Raw genomic sequence first — 17,913 nt, 5'->3', positions numbered from 1 at the left:
TTTTCTTTCAGTTAATTTATTTCATTGATTACATTGATGGATTTTTATATATTCGAAAATCTCCTGTATCCCTGACATGAATCCTACTTGATCACGGTGGATATTCTTGGATTCATATTGTGAGCATTTTATTGACTATTTTGGCATCAATATTTATAAAGGAAAATGGTTTGAAATTCTGCTTCTTCATTGGATCTTTGTGTGGTTTATATATCATGGTTACTGTGGCCTCACAGAAGGAATTTGGTGACGTTCCTTCTGTTTCAATTCTGGAGAATAGTTTGAGGAGTATTGGCATTTTGAAAGTTTGGTAGGATTCTGTATTGAAATAATCTGGCCCTGGGCTGTTTTGGTTGGCAGACTTTTAATGACTGCTCTGTCTCCTTAGGGGTTATAGGACCAATCAAATTGTTTACCTGATCTTAATTTAATGTTGGTCATTGGAATCTATTAAGAAAATTTCCCACTTCATTTAAACTTTCCAGTTTTGTTGAATACAGTTTTTAGAAGCAGGCCCTAATGAGTCTTTGAATTTCCTCAGTGTCTGTTGTAATTTCTCATATTTATTTTTGATTTTGTTTATTCAGATATTTTTTTCTCTGCCATTTTGTTAGCTGTCTAAGTGTTTGTCCGTCTTGTTGATTTTTTCAGAGAACAGCTCTTGGTTATGATGATGATGATTTCCTTTATTGTTCTCTTTATTACTAGTTTATTGATTTAGCCCTGATTTTGATTATTTGTTCCATCTACTCATCTTAGGTGTTTTTGCTTTTTTGTTCTAGAGTTTTCATATATGCTGTTAAGTTGCTGGTATGAGAACTCTCCAATTTCTTTATGAAGGCACTAATGCTATGAGCTTTCTTCTTAGCTCTTGTTTCATTGTGTCCTATTAATTTAGATATTTTGTGCCTTCATTTTCGTTGAATTTTAGGAAGTCTTTAATATCTTTCTCTATACCTCCATGACTAAGTGACCATTTGCCAAGAGCCACCCTATTAAAGGAGCTAACTAGGCATGTGGGCTGTCTAGAGGTGATCTGGTATTTGTACAGCCTTGTACCATGAAGCACCCCCAAACTGCTTCCAGCCTCTGACACACTGTCAGGAGCCATTGATTTGGGGAAGCTCAGTAGGCATGAGAGATCCCTGGAGGTGATCTGGTATTTGCAAGGTCTGTATCATGATGTACCCCAGAAATGCTACCCTGTAAATTGTGCTTTGTTGCAACTCTCTAAAATCTGCAATTAGAGCCAGGCATAATGGCACATGCCTATAATCCTATCACCCAGGGAGGAACAGGCATAGGCAGGTGGGATCACTGTGAGTCTAAGGCCAGCTTGCTCTACAAAGCGAGTTCAGGTGGTCTGATAAAATGCAAGGGATTATTTTGATTTTCTTGTATCTGTTGATGTTTGCTTTGTGACCATGTACAAACATCTGAGATTGCTTTTCTTGGATAGGTCTTTTGCCCTTTGGTTTCTGTTTCTTCTTTGGTCTTCTGGTGATTGTGGTCTGAAGTTTTGGTAGCTGGAATGACCTCTGTTACAGCAGGGAGTGTTCACCCAAGTTGGGGAGTGAGATAGGGTCATGGGGAGTGCATAGGGGGTTGAACACAGTGGGAGAACACATGAGAGAGTGGAATATGTCCATGAATGGGCAGCCCATCTTTACTTCTAGCAGCTGACATGTTGTCTGCAATGAATCTTTACTTGAGTTCACCTACCTGTTCTTTTAGCTGCTGTGGTCTGCTCTTTTGGCAGACATGACCTGCACTTGTTCTTCTGACTGGCATGGCCTGCACCAAAGTTGGGGACAGAGGAACAGCAGTGGGGGTTGGCAGTGGGGCAGAGCAATGGGGAAGGAAACAGTGGCAGCCAATTGTACCATTCCCATCTGAACCAAGGGCACAGGAGTGTTCTAAACTTGTTCTTCTTATCGGCCCTGAAAGACTTCTTAGTCCTAAAGTCATCCTTCCATCCTGTCCTGTGTAATTTCTAAGATCTCACTTTCGGGCGCTTTCCTATGAGGGTGTGGTGTGAGTTTACAGATGACAGTGACAATCTCTATTCAGTGATATATGTTATTCCATGTTTCTACAATAGTTATGTCTGCCTGTGAATTTACCATTGGTTAAGTCATCCGTTAGGGCATCAATGAAAAGCATAATATTAGTGTATAATTAGAGAGATATTTCTAAGTTCCTAAACCTTTCAACTCAGGTAAACAACATTTTGAGATGTACAACCTAATGAGTGCTGCATGTTGACACAATTCTATGTATTTCACAATTTTATAGTTCCCTGCTTTCTGCAAGACTGAACTCTTGCCACACATGACAAGTTAATAGTGTACTTTGAGATGACTTAACCCTGATACCCTATTGTGCACTCATTCTGTTTGTTTAACCTAGTTAAAGAGACAATGTCACAACCGACTCTGCTGCCTTTGGTTTCCAATGAAACAAGCTTTTACAACCCAAGGTAATGTTCAAGGTTAATCTTAAATTACATATTCTTCCATGCTCTTGTCTCAGAGTAATGCATGTATGCATTATTGGTTTGTGGTAATCCTGTACAGAAAGCATTCAATAGTTTGGAAATAACCCATGTAATAAACATCTACCATGTATATTGTAAATCACATTTAGATATAGCTTGATAGTTTATGCTTTTCATATCTTCTGTTTTTCTGAATGTTTAAGGGTATGTTGGGGGGAAATAAACATTCTCTTCTTGTAAAACACTGTTAAATATTTTCATAAAGAATCCACCATCTGACACCTCTGACTCTGCTACCTCCCTTTGGATCATTTTCTCCTACCTAGGCTATCTTATCTGGCTTCAGTGGAGGAAGTTGTACTTAGTCCTGCTTACTCTAGGTACCAAACAGGATAGGTTGGTACTCCTTTGGGGCCTCATCTTCTCTGAGGAGAAAATGAGGGGGAAGTGAGGGAAGGGAGGTGGGAGCATAGGACTAGGAGGAGAGGACAAAAGGGGCTGGGATCAGGATGTCAAGTTATTAAATAAATAAATAATCTATCATTGATTTCCCATGGCATAGTTCATATGATGCTAAGAAATTGAAGTGCAAATATCCATTTAATACAAGTAATAATACATAAAGATTTGCAACCACAGAATTACAGATAGACCATCAGATAACACAGTCAGAGGGAAGGCACAGGAAGAAAAGTAGAAGAAGCAAGCATAGGCTTTGTCTTGGTCAAACTAATCCAAGAAGTAAGTACTAACACAGTTTGGGGTTTCTGAGGGTATCTTTAGTGCATTTAATTGACACAGGGATTGGGAATATATAAGTGAGAAACTTCCAGATTATTCCCTTAATAAATGCACTGTGTAAAGGGGAAAATTGATTAAGATCACCAATGATGCAAAAAAGACAAGAGTAATGCAAGAGAAACTTTGGTTTATGAGGGGAATAAGTGATTTTTACTGCAATATTATTAATGAAATATAGTTTGCCTTCTATGATACACAGAGATTCTAGAGAAAGAAAACACATGTGTTAACATTTATACATGTAGCTTTTGTACAAAGATTCAATGTGTTGTAAAATGAAGACAGCCACAGAAACAAAGCAAACTTAAAGTCACCTACTCTATTGCATTATTGATTAACAACCATGACTTCTGTTTGGCTAAGAACATTGGCTTAGTTAATTATTTTCCTAGAGAAAATTAACTATGGAGAAGTCAAAATGTGGGTTATCATGAACTGAAGTGAACTGTCAACTGTTTCCCTACCATGATAGGTGATACACAGTTAGTCTTTCTACTGGTCAGCGTGGCTGCTCCACCTCCTTTCCTGGCACATAAGCAATGCAGATGGCATCACAGATTCACAACTGGTCTCAGAAGAAGAGCTCAACCTTTACCTGATTTCCTGAAGGATAAACAAAAACCAATGGACATGATTCCAAACTTTTCTATGGCATCATGGGCTCTGCTGTTTACAATCCTGGTGCTCCTCTACCTGTAAGTACTAATTGGCTGGGCTCCTCTGCTTTGTGCTGCTGTAGTTGGCAAGAGTGGCAGGTTTGTTCCCTATTGGAGAAACAAAAGTTATAAGGCAGTGGACATCGATACCACTGCAGCTGGACACATTTCTGGTGTAAACCAAACCATTGCTCTCACTGTAGTTTTTAGCCAAATGTTATAAACTCTTGTTAAAGTACCAATGTTGTGTGATGATCAGGAACAGGCTTAAAGTGATTACAGTGAGTTGCTTTTCTAGTTTCTTTCTATCCTTAGTCTGTCATTTGTCACATCGAGATAAGAAGATCTGCAGGTTCCAGAACTAACAGTGTGGGATTGTACACTTGAGAAGTTAATGATGGCTTAAACTCATGCCTGCTTGCCCAGTGTGCTGTCACAGAGATAGTTGGATTACCAAGAGTTAGTTAACTAAGTTCCTGTGACTGATCATCTCAGTAAAGAAAGCTGCCATTGTACTATCTAGGGAGGAACAGGACAGAGAAATGATGCTTTATGTAGTTCATCCCCTCATGATTTAATCTAGAAAACACATGGTGCTGTTTGGCTTTTGTTGGGAAAATGAGACAGAAAATTATATGCCCTCAGCAGGGCACCACTGACAGATGAGTTCGGACATTCCTCCAGTGTCCACCTTGGAGAAACAAGAGTTCAGGAGCGTATTGCAGGAATTTGTTTGGAATGCTACTTGTAAGATAATTACTGGCTTAAAGGCATCTGCAGCCTCAAAACTCCACATCTGAACAGATGATGACTCTCAAAAGCTGTATCCTTAGCAAACATACTTATTATTATTTTGTTCACATGAATAATCTGCCTATATGTGTGGATATGTTTACATGCATTCTAGATGCCCACAGATGTTAAAATGCACTGGATTTCCAAGAACTGGAATTTTAAACAAGTGTGAGAAATCATGTGGGTACTAGGAATTGTATCTGGGCCCCTGCCAAGATAAACAAATGCTGTTTTTTAATAATTTGTTTTTTAAATATTTATTCATTTTACGTGCTGATTGCAGCCACCTCCCCCTATTGTCTCCTGATCCCACCCTCCTACCTCCCCTCCCTCTTCCCACTAATCCTGCCTCCTCTACCCACAAAATGGGGAAGCCATACTCCCTTGCCATCTGACCTCAGCCTCATTAGTCTTGTCAGGGCTGCTGCCTGCATCTTCTTCCTCTATGGCCTGGCAAGGGAACCCTAACAGGAGGAAGTGCTTGACTGAGCCCATGTCAGAGACATCCCTTGCTCCCCTGCTCCCCTGCTCCCCTGCTCCTCATATTAGGGGACCCACTGGGGACAGAGCTGCCTATTGACTGCATCTGAGCAGGAGGTCTAGGTTCTCTCCACCGATGGCCTTTATTTGGTGCATCAGTCTCTGCAGGTCCCCTGGGCCCAGATATTTTGACTCTGTTAGTGTCCTTGTGGGACTTCTGTCTCCTTTGGGTCCTTCTATCTTCAAACACTTCCATATGACTCCTTGTGGCCTGTCCAAAGTTGGCCTGTGAATCTTAGCATTGCTTTGATTCTCTGCTGAGTGGAGTCTTTCAGAGGACATCTAAGTTAGGGTCCTGTCCTGTTCTTCAACTGCTTATGGTGTCTATTCTGTTTGCCCTTCAGAATGCAAATTAAGCATCCTCCCTAGAGGTTTCTTTCTTATGTAGCCTCTTTAGGTTTGTGGGTTGTAATATTGTTATCTTGTATTATATGGTTAATATTCATTTAAAAATCATTATATACCCTGAATCTTTCTGGGTCTGGGTTGACTCACAACAGATTTATCTATAATAGCCAGAATCTGAAAACAACCTAGATGTCCTTAAGCCAAAGAATAGATAAAGAAATTGTGGCACATTTACACAATGCAATAATACTCAGCTATTAAAAACAAGGAAACATGAAAATTTTTAGGCAAATTGATGGGACTAGGGAAGATCATCCTGAGTGAGGCATCTTACAGCCCAAAAGCCGTATCTTGGATGGTATGTACACTCTTCAGACTGTCGGAAAGGAAAGGACAGACAGTCTTGTCAGGAGACTCTTCTGGTTGGCTGAGCAAACTGACTGTTCACTGCTTAAATAACATTCAGGAGGGATCTTGGGAATCTTCATTTTAGGGTACTCACATTGGTGACTTTTGTTTACTTCCTAACTTGGGTGAACTGCTAAGTAATATTCAAACTTTTAACCTTAGAAAGTTTTATTACCTATTATCTCTAGGATTCGAATCGTCAATAATTAACCTGAGTTTATAATAATTATTGTTATGCATTTTTATCTTAAGTTTCACCTACATATCTCCTTACTGGAAAAACTATTATATTCTGAATATTTGTATGTACTTATATAGTGGTTTAATATTATTCATAAGTGAGAACATATGTGAATATATATATGGAATTACATGTGTAAAAATGTACATTAAAGTATATACATGATAAATGTTTGTATTTATGTATGTGCATGGATATACATATGTGTGTACCTGTTTATGGTGTTTGTGTGTGTATCTTTGACAAACCCATGACCCAGTTTTTTCCTCCATGTTTTAGTTATGGGACCTCTTCACATGGACTTTTTAAGAAACTAGGGATTCCTGGACCTAAACCTCTGCCTTTTGTTGGAACAATGCTTGAGTACAGGAGAGTGAGTGATCTTTAATTTCCTACTTTGTTTCTTGTGACTGTGTCATTTACACAAGTATCAGGAAAACTGTGTCAGTCTTTTAGTGCACATGACCATTGGGATTAAATGCTAAGGATTTCAAATAGACCATTCCCAGGTAGCTGCAGTTTTTTGACACATGTTTGGGAACTCAGAATTTTTTTGAGGTTTCAGGTCCTGATGCTAAAACCTGATGAATAGAATTTTGGTGGATCATATTTAGGTATTTTCAGTACAAATTCCAGAAAAGTATAGTTATATTAATTGAGTATTTGAAGAAAACACATATCAGGGCTACTCAGTGGCAACTCCAGAAATATATATATACATACATACACATATATACATATATATGTATAAACCTACACATATATGTATACATATATGTACATATTCATATGTATGCATAGTCATACACATAAAAACACACACATAGACCCACAATTTCACATATAATTTGGTCAATAAATTTATACAGACTTTGTGGGTGTTTTCTAAAAGAAATCACTCCTAAACTGTCATTCCTAAGCTCATGCTCAGGAAATCAGCATCAGAGCATATGTGAAGATTTAACTCTTGGAAGATTATTTTTCCAAATACTTATGTCTTCTTTGTCAGACCATAAATCTTCTAAACCAGGGTTCATTGCTTAGTTTCCTAAGGATTCCCTATTTTTGCCTAATATGAACAGCAGGTTACCAAGAAGAGACTTGATACCCTATGAGCATATAAGAGGGGAGGAAGTCCCCCTCAGGAACTGTCATAGGGGAGGGGAATAAGGGGAAATGGAAGAGAGGGAAGAACGGGAGGATACAAGGGATGGGATAACCATTGAGATGTAACAAGAATAAATTAATTTAAAAAATTAAAGAAAAAGCAATAATTTCCCCTTTCATTTATAATATTATTTCTTTATTTGATATCTTTTCAAAAAATACTTTTTGCACTTGTTTAGGGTAGGCTTTGAAATAGTGTGCCCTGAAAACAAGACTGGTCTCAAGCTTGGTGTGCAGATGATGACCATAGATTCCTGTATCTACTTATTCCTCTCTTGTATGTACAACAATATCTGCTTTAGGTTTTGTTTTTCTATGACATAGTTTCTCTGTGTAGCCATGACTGTCCTGGACTCCCTTTGTAAACCAGGCTGGCCTCGTCCTCACAGAGATCCTCCATTCTCTACTGCCTGAGTGCTGGTATTAAAAGCATGTGCTACAAATTTCAGCATTTCCTTGTTTTTGATAGCTGAGTAGTATTCCATAGTGTAAATGTACCACAGTTTTTTGATCCATTCTTCAACTGGGGACATTTATGCTGTTTCCAGGTTCTGGCTTTTATGAATAAGGCTGCTATGAACATGGTTGAGCATATGTCCTTGTTGTGTGGTGCAGCATTTTCTGGGTATATTCAAAGGACTGAAAAAGCTGGGTCTTGAGGAAGCCCTATTCCCAGTTTTCTGAGAAAGCACCAGATAGACTTCCAAAGTGGTTGTACAAGTTTGCATTCCCACCAGCAATGAAGGAGTGCTCCTCTTTCTCCACATCCTCACCAGCATTTGGTGTCGCTTGAGTTTTGGATCTTAGCCAATCTGATGGGTGTATGATTGAATCTCAGAGTTATTTTGATTTACATTTCTCTGATGACTAAAGATGTTGAGCATTTCTTTAAGTGGTTTGTCAGCTATTTGATAGTCATCTGCCGAGAATTCCCTATTTTGTTCTGAGTCCCATTTCTCTATTGAGAAATTTGTGGACAAATGGATGGCTAGAAATGATCATACAGAGTGAATTATCCCAGAAGGAAAAATACTCACATGGTATACACTCACTTATAATTGGGCACTAGCACAAAAGGCATGTCCCATGAAGTCTTCACTTACAAGGAGATTGGGATAGATGTGAGGACATCTTAATAGGACTCTAGAAAAGAGAAATATAGAAGAATGGGGAAATAGAAGGATTCAGAAAGTCATAGAAACCTACAAGAACATTGTGATGGGTCGATCAGGGTCCAGGGAATTCTGCTCAAACTACTGTACTAACCAAGGGCAATACAACTAGTAAACATCAAGCCCCTACTGTGATCTAGCAAATGGACAGGACATTCTCCACAGTTATGTGAAAAGTGTGGACTGATTATGACATGAACTCTGGTGCCCCATATTTGACCACGTCCCCTTGGTGGGGAAGCCTGGTGGTACTCAAAGAAAGAATAAGCAGGCTACCAAGATAAGACTTGATAGTCTATGACCATATAGTGGGAGAGGAGGTCCCCCTTATTCATAGACCTAGGGGAAAGGAATAGGGTGAAAGTTGGACAGAGGGAGGATTGAGAAGATTTAAGTAATGGGTTAACAATTGATATGTAATCAGAATAAATTAACAAAAATTAATTTAAAAAATAAAGGAAAAAAAATAAGTAAAGGCATATGCCACCATGCCCTACTCCCAGAACAATATCTTAACTATATGGTTAATTATATGGAGTTGGGTATCAATCCTAGGTCTTGCTTATGCTAGGCTGACCATAAACCATGGGAATAAGGATCTCTAGAGGTGAGGTATTCACAGAGAAGCCCGAGGATGAAGAAATAAAGGAGACAGATAGTTGAGGCTGGATGTGCTTCCTACACTTGTTCTTCACAAATCCATCAATAGGAACCTCACTTGGCCCTCATAGGTGGAATTCTGCTTTTAAACTTTCACCTACATTGTCTTCTGTTGTTTAAAGTACAGAACCTTCTTCAGAGAACCAAGTGTATGGTTTTTGTGTGAATGTAAACTATTTTTCTAAGCACTTCAGTGCACTGTAGAAGAATGAAAATGTAGAAGGGAATCAAGCCTATAAAGGAAAAGTGAGTGCTCCTTAGACTCTCTCAGCTACTCTGTCCTCCTTTCTTTCTCAATGCGGTCCCAAGGCTGCGTATTTTTATATATTTATCATAGCAGTGCTCATTCTTGAGGATTTCTTCTGTACTTGAGCTTCAGGTTGGACAGAATCAAACATAATCTGCAGGGATACAGATCCCAAATGGCAAAATTGTGCCATGTGGAGGGTGAGGACCGGAGATGAGAAATAAGGAAGGCAGATTGGTGAGACTTGGAGTCATGCATACTTTGTTGACATATACCAAGCATTTTCATTAATCAGCAAACCTTCTAACATGCTATTTGAAGGTGGAAGTGGCAAAGGTCAGCAGAGAGATAAATTGAGCTATGTTGGCAAAGGCAACACAGGGCACCACAGACAGAGCTGGACTGAGGATTCTAACAATAACACAGGGAAATGAGTCTGACCCCAGTCAACTGCAACTTTGACTCCTTTGAGAGTAGCCTCCATCCCTAGACTGGACCTTGTCAAGTCTACTCCTAGACAAGGCTTCAGAACTCATGTCTTCATCTCCTTTCATTATGGCCTGTGAGAAAGCCTTGCACATGCCTACTCTCTATATGAGGCAGACACTTTCCAGGCTAAGCTCTATCACCTAGCCAGAGACCTACTTTCACACAACTCAGATTCACAATGCAGAAGAAGAATTTTGGTCTATAGGTAATTGCATAGCATGGTCAAAGCCCAGGCTTGATTCTCATACAATATACATTGGGCGTGGTGGCACACACCTGTAATCCCAGCTTTTGGCAGGTAAAATCAGAAGGATTGGGATTTTAGGATCACCCTAAAGATGCACAGAGTTTGAAGCCATGCCAAGTTACAAGGGACTCTGTCTCCCAAAATATAATCACCACTTAGTCACACAGTATATGATTTTTCCTTGCTTTAGAAGTAAGAAATCAGACAAAGTATTAAATTTTATGTTTCCTTTTTGTAAGTTGATACCTCCTTATCTTTTCCTGTTGAGCATAAACACTAAAATGTCAATCTATTTTTCTATATTACTCTTAAGTTAATATTACCAATGACACTTATATAAATGTTATATACTATGGGGATAAATGACATCTTGAATGTACTGATCACACTATAGTTTTAGGGTAGCCATCAGCTGAATGAAGGGGTAAGATATCAAGAAGCAAATAGATATTACACATTTTTGGGAGAACTCCTGACTCATTTATCTCAGGAACCCAAGGAGTAGAAAACACAGTGTTTCAGGTTTTCAGAGTCAAAACATAATAAAAAAATAATAACTCAGGAAAGAAACCAATAGGTCATTTAAATAAAAATGAATTTTTGCAATGTACAATATTGTGACAAAAGAAATCATGTATATCCTTACATCCCAATTGTTAAGTACTTCCTGAGTTTTCTTCTTTCACTTCGAAGATCTTTTAACTGCTAGTTAGAGAGGTTAAAGTAATGAGCCAGAAGTAAGCATTTTCCTATCTTCGTGAGACAAAAGTTTTGAATGTAACCTAGTATCTATTACATCTAATCTCTATTAGCAGAAAACATCTATCTAGACACAAATATACCTTAATCCCTAAACATCTAGGCTTAAGTGTGACACTCAACTATTTAGTCATCAGTCCTTTAAGAGACTTGAGAAGGAGCAAAATACCTGAGTAAGCAAGAAGTGCAAGTTAGCAGCTCCCTAATTTAACAACAACAACAACAACAACAACAACAACAACAATAATAATAAATAAAGCCAGTAGCAGCCAAAACACTATGTGGAGGAATGCTGAGTGAATGTATTAGCCATCAATAAAGCACTGTTTAGCCAATCAGCTGGGCAGAAGGACAGGAAGTGGAAGGTGGTACTTCCTGGAGGGGAGGAGAAAGTTTGATGGTTTGGGGAGGACAGGGGAAAGTTCACTAAGACAGGGAGAGAAATGGCCCGGGGATCACCACAGTGGCAAGTGCTTGGGGTATAAGTAAGTTATGAGGTTTAGAGTAGTTTCTTTAGTTTACAAGCAGATTTGTATCAGTTTAGATTTCTGCCCAGTGTAAAGCGGATAGACTAAAAGTATGCTTCGGTCTCCCTGTGTTAGTTAATGTGTAGACCAAGTGATACAAATTTAACTTAACACACTATGAATGTAACATGAATCCAATTCCTCAATGTTCTGTGGTTCTTTTGGTGTATGTAGTTTATTTTATATAGGTGTAATAATATAAATGCATATTTAAAAACAAAAATTTAATAAAAATATAATGAGCCTGGTGTCCTGGTTTTGATTAACTTGTTTTTCAATTTGTGGTCAATACATATAGAATAATAATGACTTTTAATTTTATTTCTCTCCCTAGGGTGTACGGAAATTTGATGTAGAATGTCGAAAAAAGTTTGGGGATATGTGGGGGTGAGTATTCTGGAAAAATCCATCAGGCATACTGTCCTGATATGGGACCAAGCTGCATGAGGACTTTGTCAGCCCAGGGTAACTTGAGACATATTTGTGTACTTTAAAGTGTCTGAAAACATGTCCAGCCAAAGATTGCATATATCAGTTTGTTTGTGATTTCTCCAGTCTGAAAGTCTGAGAAAATGGTAGCTAATGATTTGTCTGAATCCTTTGATGATCTATAGCTAGTCTTACTCTCTCTGAAGTTCTGTAAGAGATTTTGATGCCATTTTCCTTAATTAGGTCTTCTTAAATTGTGTGAAATGCATTATTTCAGACACATAAAATATGTGCTTTTATTCAGGAGGGGTGTCTCCTCATAGTGATTCACATTTGAGTGAAAGTAAAAAAAAATTTAAATGCAGTAAATAGACAGTTTTCAAATACAAGCTGGAGGAAAATCAGATATGAGGAGTCATCATTGTTTTCTGTTAAATTTCTGTGTTGATGTACTGTGAATTTTATTTTTATTACTTGAGATTATAATATAGTAGCATCATTTCTCTATTTCCTTTTGTACTCGATACTACTCATAAATGCCCCTTGTTCTCTTTCAAATGCATGTTATATGTATTCATTAATTGTGGTTACATAAATATGTGTATATACAAATACAAATTCCCAAGTACAACCCTTACAGTCTACATATATGTATGTAATTTTTCAGTGGTGATCATTTGGTATTAGGTAACCAGGAGGTGGCTCTTACCTGGGGAAGAGCAGTTCTCCCATTCCCAAGATTTCTTTATTGCTTTTAGTTCTTTTAGTGGGCTTTATGTATTGATTTTGAAACCAGGTATCAGTACATCCAGGTGGCCCTGGAACTTGTTAAATTGTTATAAACCCTAGGTTGGCCTAAAACTCACTGTCTTCCATGTCTGACGAATGTCTTAGAGGTCTGTAACACTGCACTTTGCTGAATTGTCTATTTCTGTTCACTTTTTGTTTTTTTAGCCTTGATAGTGGGCAATGGATCTATAACAGGAATATATATAGATATATCCTTTCTCCACATACTTTCAAGAAAAGGGATTGGATGTGTTACAACATGTTGTTGCCTTCTTGGGTTGTTTCATTCATTAGTTTATGATTTTTTTCTAACTCAGCAATAGCAGATGCTCCCTTTCAGAGCTGCTGGAGGTTTGGAAAGAGCATGGGAAGAAGATATATCTATGTATTGCCTGCTACAAGCAAGGTGGAGGAAGTTCTGCTGCTTCTTCTCCTCTCATCCACCATGAAAATACACAGTACTAATTATAGGGACCGCTTCCATGGCCGATGAGAGCCATGCGACCCAATGTCAAGAGCTCATTGTGATACATATATATTTAGTGGTGTCAAAGAAATTGCTTTTTGCAATAGTACTGCCTCAGTTTTCAAGTTTTGACTTTAAGGCCTGGAGTGAAGGATTAGCAGTGCAGAGCACTTGAGGTTCTTCCAGAAGACTCACAATTTTGTTCAGAGTATGTACCTGGCAGCTCAAAACCCAGGGGTTCCAAAACTTCTTCAGACATCTGAGTGCTTCTGGGTGCATATTATATACATATAGATAATCAGGGGTATGCACAAACATGTAAAATAAAGATATAAAATAGAGTTTATCTACATTCCAACACAATATATTTTAGCATAGAAATATCTTTTTGTTTTTAAGTATTTGTATTGAAATACAGCAGATAACGCTATTGTACACCTTAGGTAGGACTTCATTAGCAATATGTAGTTCAAGCACCCTGAATAGTGAAATATTTTGATCATTGAACTGAACTCTTTATGATACATGGATTCCAGGCAACTTTTACTCCTAAGCATCCAAGGCTTCCTCTCTAACCACAGATTTTAATTTTTAGTGAAAAGGAATGGTGGCTTTTAAGTCAATACTATGTGCCTCATTGTCATGGAAATAGTTACAGAAGAATGATTCATCATCACGGCACTGTCCTCCCAAATATTTTGGAACCATAGCTCTTGGGAATCTTAGGAATAAGTACTTGCAGTGGAATGAACCATTAAGATGAACATATGAACTAACACAATTTGCAGAGGCAGACTGAAAGCCCTTCCTTACGTAGGCTCCATTTGACGGGGAGAGCATGTGTGGATGAGATGAAATTAGAAACAAAAATCTAATGAGCTGGGCAACAAAATGCCTGTCAAGGGCTGCACATTGAAGGGCCATCTACCTTTTGGCTCTTTTCTTGGGTCAACAGATTACTTCATTGTTGTCCTATGTTTAATTTCATTGTGCTCCTATCTTCAACTAACTGTATTAGTTGTTTGTCTAATTATGGACTAATTTTCTTACTATCCTTGGCCCTGGAATATAAAAGCCTAAAATTCAGTGTCATCTGAACTCTGATTTGCATATTGGCAATTTGGACTTTCTCACTGTTTCTCTGAGCTTCCTTGATATCTTAAAATCATTACTATATGTTCTGCCCTTGCATCTTGGTAGTTGCTGAGTGTTTCAGCTTTCTTGTATTATGTTTTCCTCTCAAAGACTAATAAAAATTTCCACAAGCTTAAATTATGAAGAATACCACAATTTCTTCCCATGTGTTTATGGGAACTCAGGTACACCAGATACTGAATGTTAGCCCTAGCTAGTATGCATTTGGAGAGGTATTATGTTGCCATATTTTTTATTATTGCCTGGGTTATGTTAGTCTTCATTTCCTTGCCTAACCTAATTAGTGGCTTCTGTAGTTAGAAAGCCTAAGTTAAACTAGAAGTGATTGTTGCTGTACTTTGTAGAGCAAGAGGTAACATCAGCATCATCAAAGTTTAAGCATCTTTGTTTTCCCAATGCAGGCTATATGAAGGAGCACAACCTGTTCTGGTCATTACAAAACCAGACATGATCAGGGAAGTGCTACTGAAGAATTGTTATTCTGTCTTCACAAATCGGCGAGTATGTATTTCTATTTTGATTTGTTCTGTCTTGGTTTTGGCTGTCCTGGACTCAGTTTGTAGGCCAGGCTGCCCATGAACTCACAGAAATCTGCCTGCCTCTGCCTCCTTGAGTGCTCAGATTACAGGAATGAGTCACTGCACCTGGTGTATTGTTATTTTTAACATGTGAACACTATATACACTGAATAGGTTATATTTAGGAATGTATGCATATACATATGACAATTTTAGAAAATTGGCCATCAGTATGAAAGAGATCAAGAAGGTGTGTATGGGAGGTTTTGTGAAAAACGGGGCAGAGAAATGTAATATAATTGTAAAAAATGAAAATGTGAGCATTCATTTTAAAATTATATTATGAATGACTAGGGATAACAGCTCAGTGATACAGTGCTTACCTGGCATGCACTGAACCTGGGCTTCAATATACACAGCAGCAAAACAAAAAAGCAAAAGAAAACCCACACACATTATCATTATTACAGATTCATTATAAGTTTCCAGCAATGTGCAAGGAAGTTCTATATACTCTTCATGATGTTTTTCTTTCTCCTTCAGTGTGCTCTAGTATAGTTATTTATTCAATTATTTGTCAGTGAATTTAAAGGTTTATTCACAAGTGTTAGTGCTTGTATTCAAACTCAGGTTTGTCTGAGAGAAGATTAATATTATTCAAATAAGTGTATTTTGTTTTGGAGACAGGGTTTCTCTGTGTAGCCTTGGCTGCCCTGGATTCACTTTGTAGACAAGTCTAGCCTTGAATTTACAAAGATCCACCTGTCTCTACTTTCTGGGGTACTGGGATTACAGTTGTGCATGACCATGCCTGGCAAAATAAGTGTATTCTTGTATGAACAGCTTAGAATTGTTATTTTATAAAATTTTAAGTAACTTTCTTCTCCCTCCAATGTCCACTACTCCATTACAAGCCCACAGATTTCTCTTCTTCCTTTTTTGAGACAAAGTCTCACTCTATGCTTTGGCCATCCTGTAACCCACTATTTGGATCATGATGACTGCAGATTCACAGAAATATGCACACCTCTGTCTCTCAAGTGTTAGAATGCAAAGTTTATTTCTCCAGGCCCAGTCATGGTGTCCTTTAACTTATTGCATAAATATATAGATGAAGACACATAAGGACAACCTGCTGAGTCCACTCAGTGCTGTTTGCATGTGTAAGTTTTTAGAGATGACAATTTGGCATTGAACAGTCCATCAGAGTGTTCATCCTGGGAGAAAACTAAATCTTCCTCTCCCAGCTGTTGTTAATTGCCTTTAGCTCTTCATCTAGGAGTGTGCTTCATGAGATTTCCCCCACGAGAGCTGTTGTTGGAAGTGTTCAGGTCCTGTAGAGGCAACTGAGTTGTTATATTTTATGGGTATAGCTTCCATGGTCTAGCTAGAGGGCAGAATTTCAGAGGAGAGTTCCTTGTTCTCTGTCTCTTACAGTATTTCTGGTTTCTTTTCTACAATGTTTCCTTAGCTTTATGTGTAAAAGTTTTGTTGCATACATGTCATTTGTGGAGAGAAATGGCATGGTGAGTTGATCTCTTCTTTTTGACTAGTTCTAGGTTTATATAATATCTTCCCTGTGTTTCAATTCAATCTTCTTGATAAGGAGAAATATCTACACTCACCTTTAGATATAAAGATAGTTTTGCAAGACAGTTAACCATCCTGGTTTAGAAGACTGCCCGAATTAGGATCATCTGTATCATCAATAATCTCTTTAGTATTGAGCTAGGTTTTTAGTGCCAGGTGTCAATTCCCTCCTTTAAGAAGGCCTTGAGTCCAACTAGACACCTGTTGGTTATGTACCAAGATGCCACTTTTGCACCTTTAGGAATAATTTGACACAATAGTCCTTGTTTGGATTCATAGGCATCTTAACTACGTAGGACTATTGATTGCTTCCTTCCACTAGCCATTTGCACATAACCATCTGGAACTAGGAAAGTGAGTCCTCCTGATTTGAGGTCAGTTTCAGTTCAAATTCTCTGAGTCTTTTGTCTAAATAACATAGTATGTTCAGCAATGGGGAATCATCTTTAACCTCTGGGAGGCAACCAAGAAACAGCAAAGGACTATATATGTGGAGTCTCTTGATATTCCTTGATCAAAAGCTCAAAGGAATATTCTCATGGCTGGTACTAGACTCTTGCCCTTGGTTATCACTCAAGTGTCAAGAGTTTGCTTAATGTATATATGCACTACACTCACACAAATTATATCATATACAGTGTAATGATAAGAAAATACACAGTAGTAATTCCTTAGGCCTCTACCAAGTATTCTTGGTGCATTTAGCCCTCCTCTCTCCATCTCCTTTTGTATTCTCATTCCCCTCCTTTCTCTAATGGAAAGCCCCTCCTCATTTTTTCCATTTCCCTTCCACATTACCTGTATTCTGCTGTTTCCCTTTCAGGAATTCCTCCTGTCATATTATCTTTTTACTTTCTGTGGTTTCCCTGTTGTATAGTCATGTTTAAAGGTTTGAAACCGATAACCACAGATGAAAAAGAACATGTGGTATTTGTGTGTCTTGGTGTAGCTTGTATCACTCTTTATGATATTTTCTAGTTCCATTCATTTGCCTGCCACTGCTCCAGCCCCAGTTTGAGGCACTTTTACTGAATTTTTATGGAAACACTAGCATGATAAATTATGTGAAGAAAGTTTTGGTTTATACACGTGTTACAACTATACAGATAACCAAACCCATGGAGGGAAAAATCTGTTTTTCTATGTATTGTAGCCTTTTGGTCCAGGTGGATTTATGAAAAGAAGTATCGAAAGAGCAGAGAACGAAGAATGGAAAAGAATTCGAGCATTGCTGACTCCAACCTTCAGCAGTGGCAAACTGAAGGAGGTAAGAAAATGAAGGACTTTTCATTGTAAATATAATAGATTCTATCTTAGGAGAGAGAGAGGTAACACCATACTCTTCAAAGAGATGCTCCTTAGAATGTTATATTACTAAGAATGGTCTTAGTCCTTTGTAGGTCTTACACACT

At 38.1% G+C, this 17,913-nt stretch overlaps 1 protein-coding gene across 1 annotated transcript in view; it reads left to right on the top strand.

The window, feature by feature from the left end:
- The first annotated feature begins 3,713 nt into the window (after positions 1 to 3,713).
- Positions 3,714 to 17,913, top strand: part of LOC311586484 (cytochrome P450 3A6-like) — a 30,281-nt gene continuing 16,081 nt past the window's right edge. The window contains exons 1-5 of the mRNA XM_084762539.1: positions 3,714 to 3,993; positions 6,566 to 6,659; positions 11,889 to 11,941; positions 14,795 to 14,894; positions 17,655 to 17,768. Coding sequence (XP_084618665.1) covers positions 3,764 to 3,993; positions 6,566 to 6,659; positions 11,889 to 11,941; positions 14,795 to 14,894; positions 17,655 to 17,768 — 591 coding nt within the window. The 5' untranslated portion in view covers positions 3,714 to 3,763. The remainder of the gene's footprint in view (positions 3,994 to 6,565; positions 6,660 to 11,888; positions 11,942 to 14,794; positions 14,895 to 17,654; positions 17,769 to 17,913) is intronic.

Source organism: Acomys minous (genome assembly GCF_964271855.1).
Source record: "Acomys minous genome assembly, chromosome: 16".
Classification (NCBI taxonomy): Eukaryota; Metazoa; Chordata; class Mammalia; order Rodentia; family Muridae; genus Acomys; species Acomys minous.
Note: the sequence above shows the minus strand (reverse complement) of the source record. Positions and strands in the feature narration are given on the sequence as shown.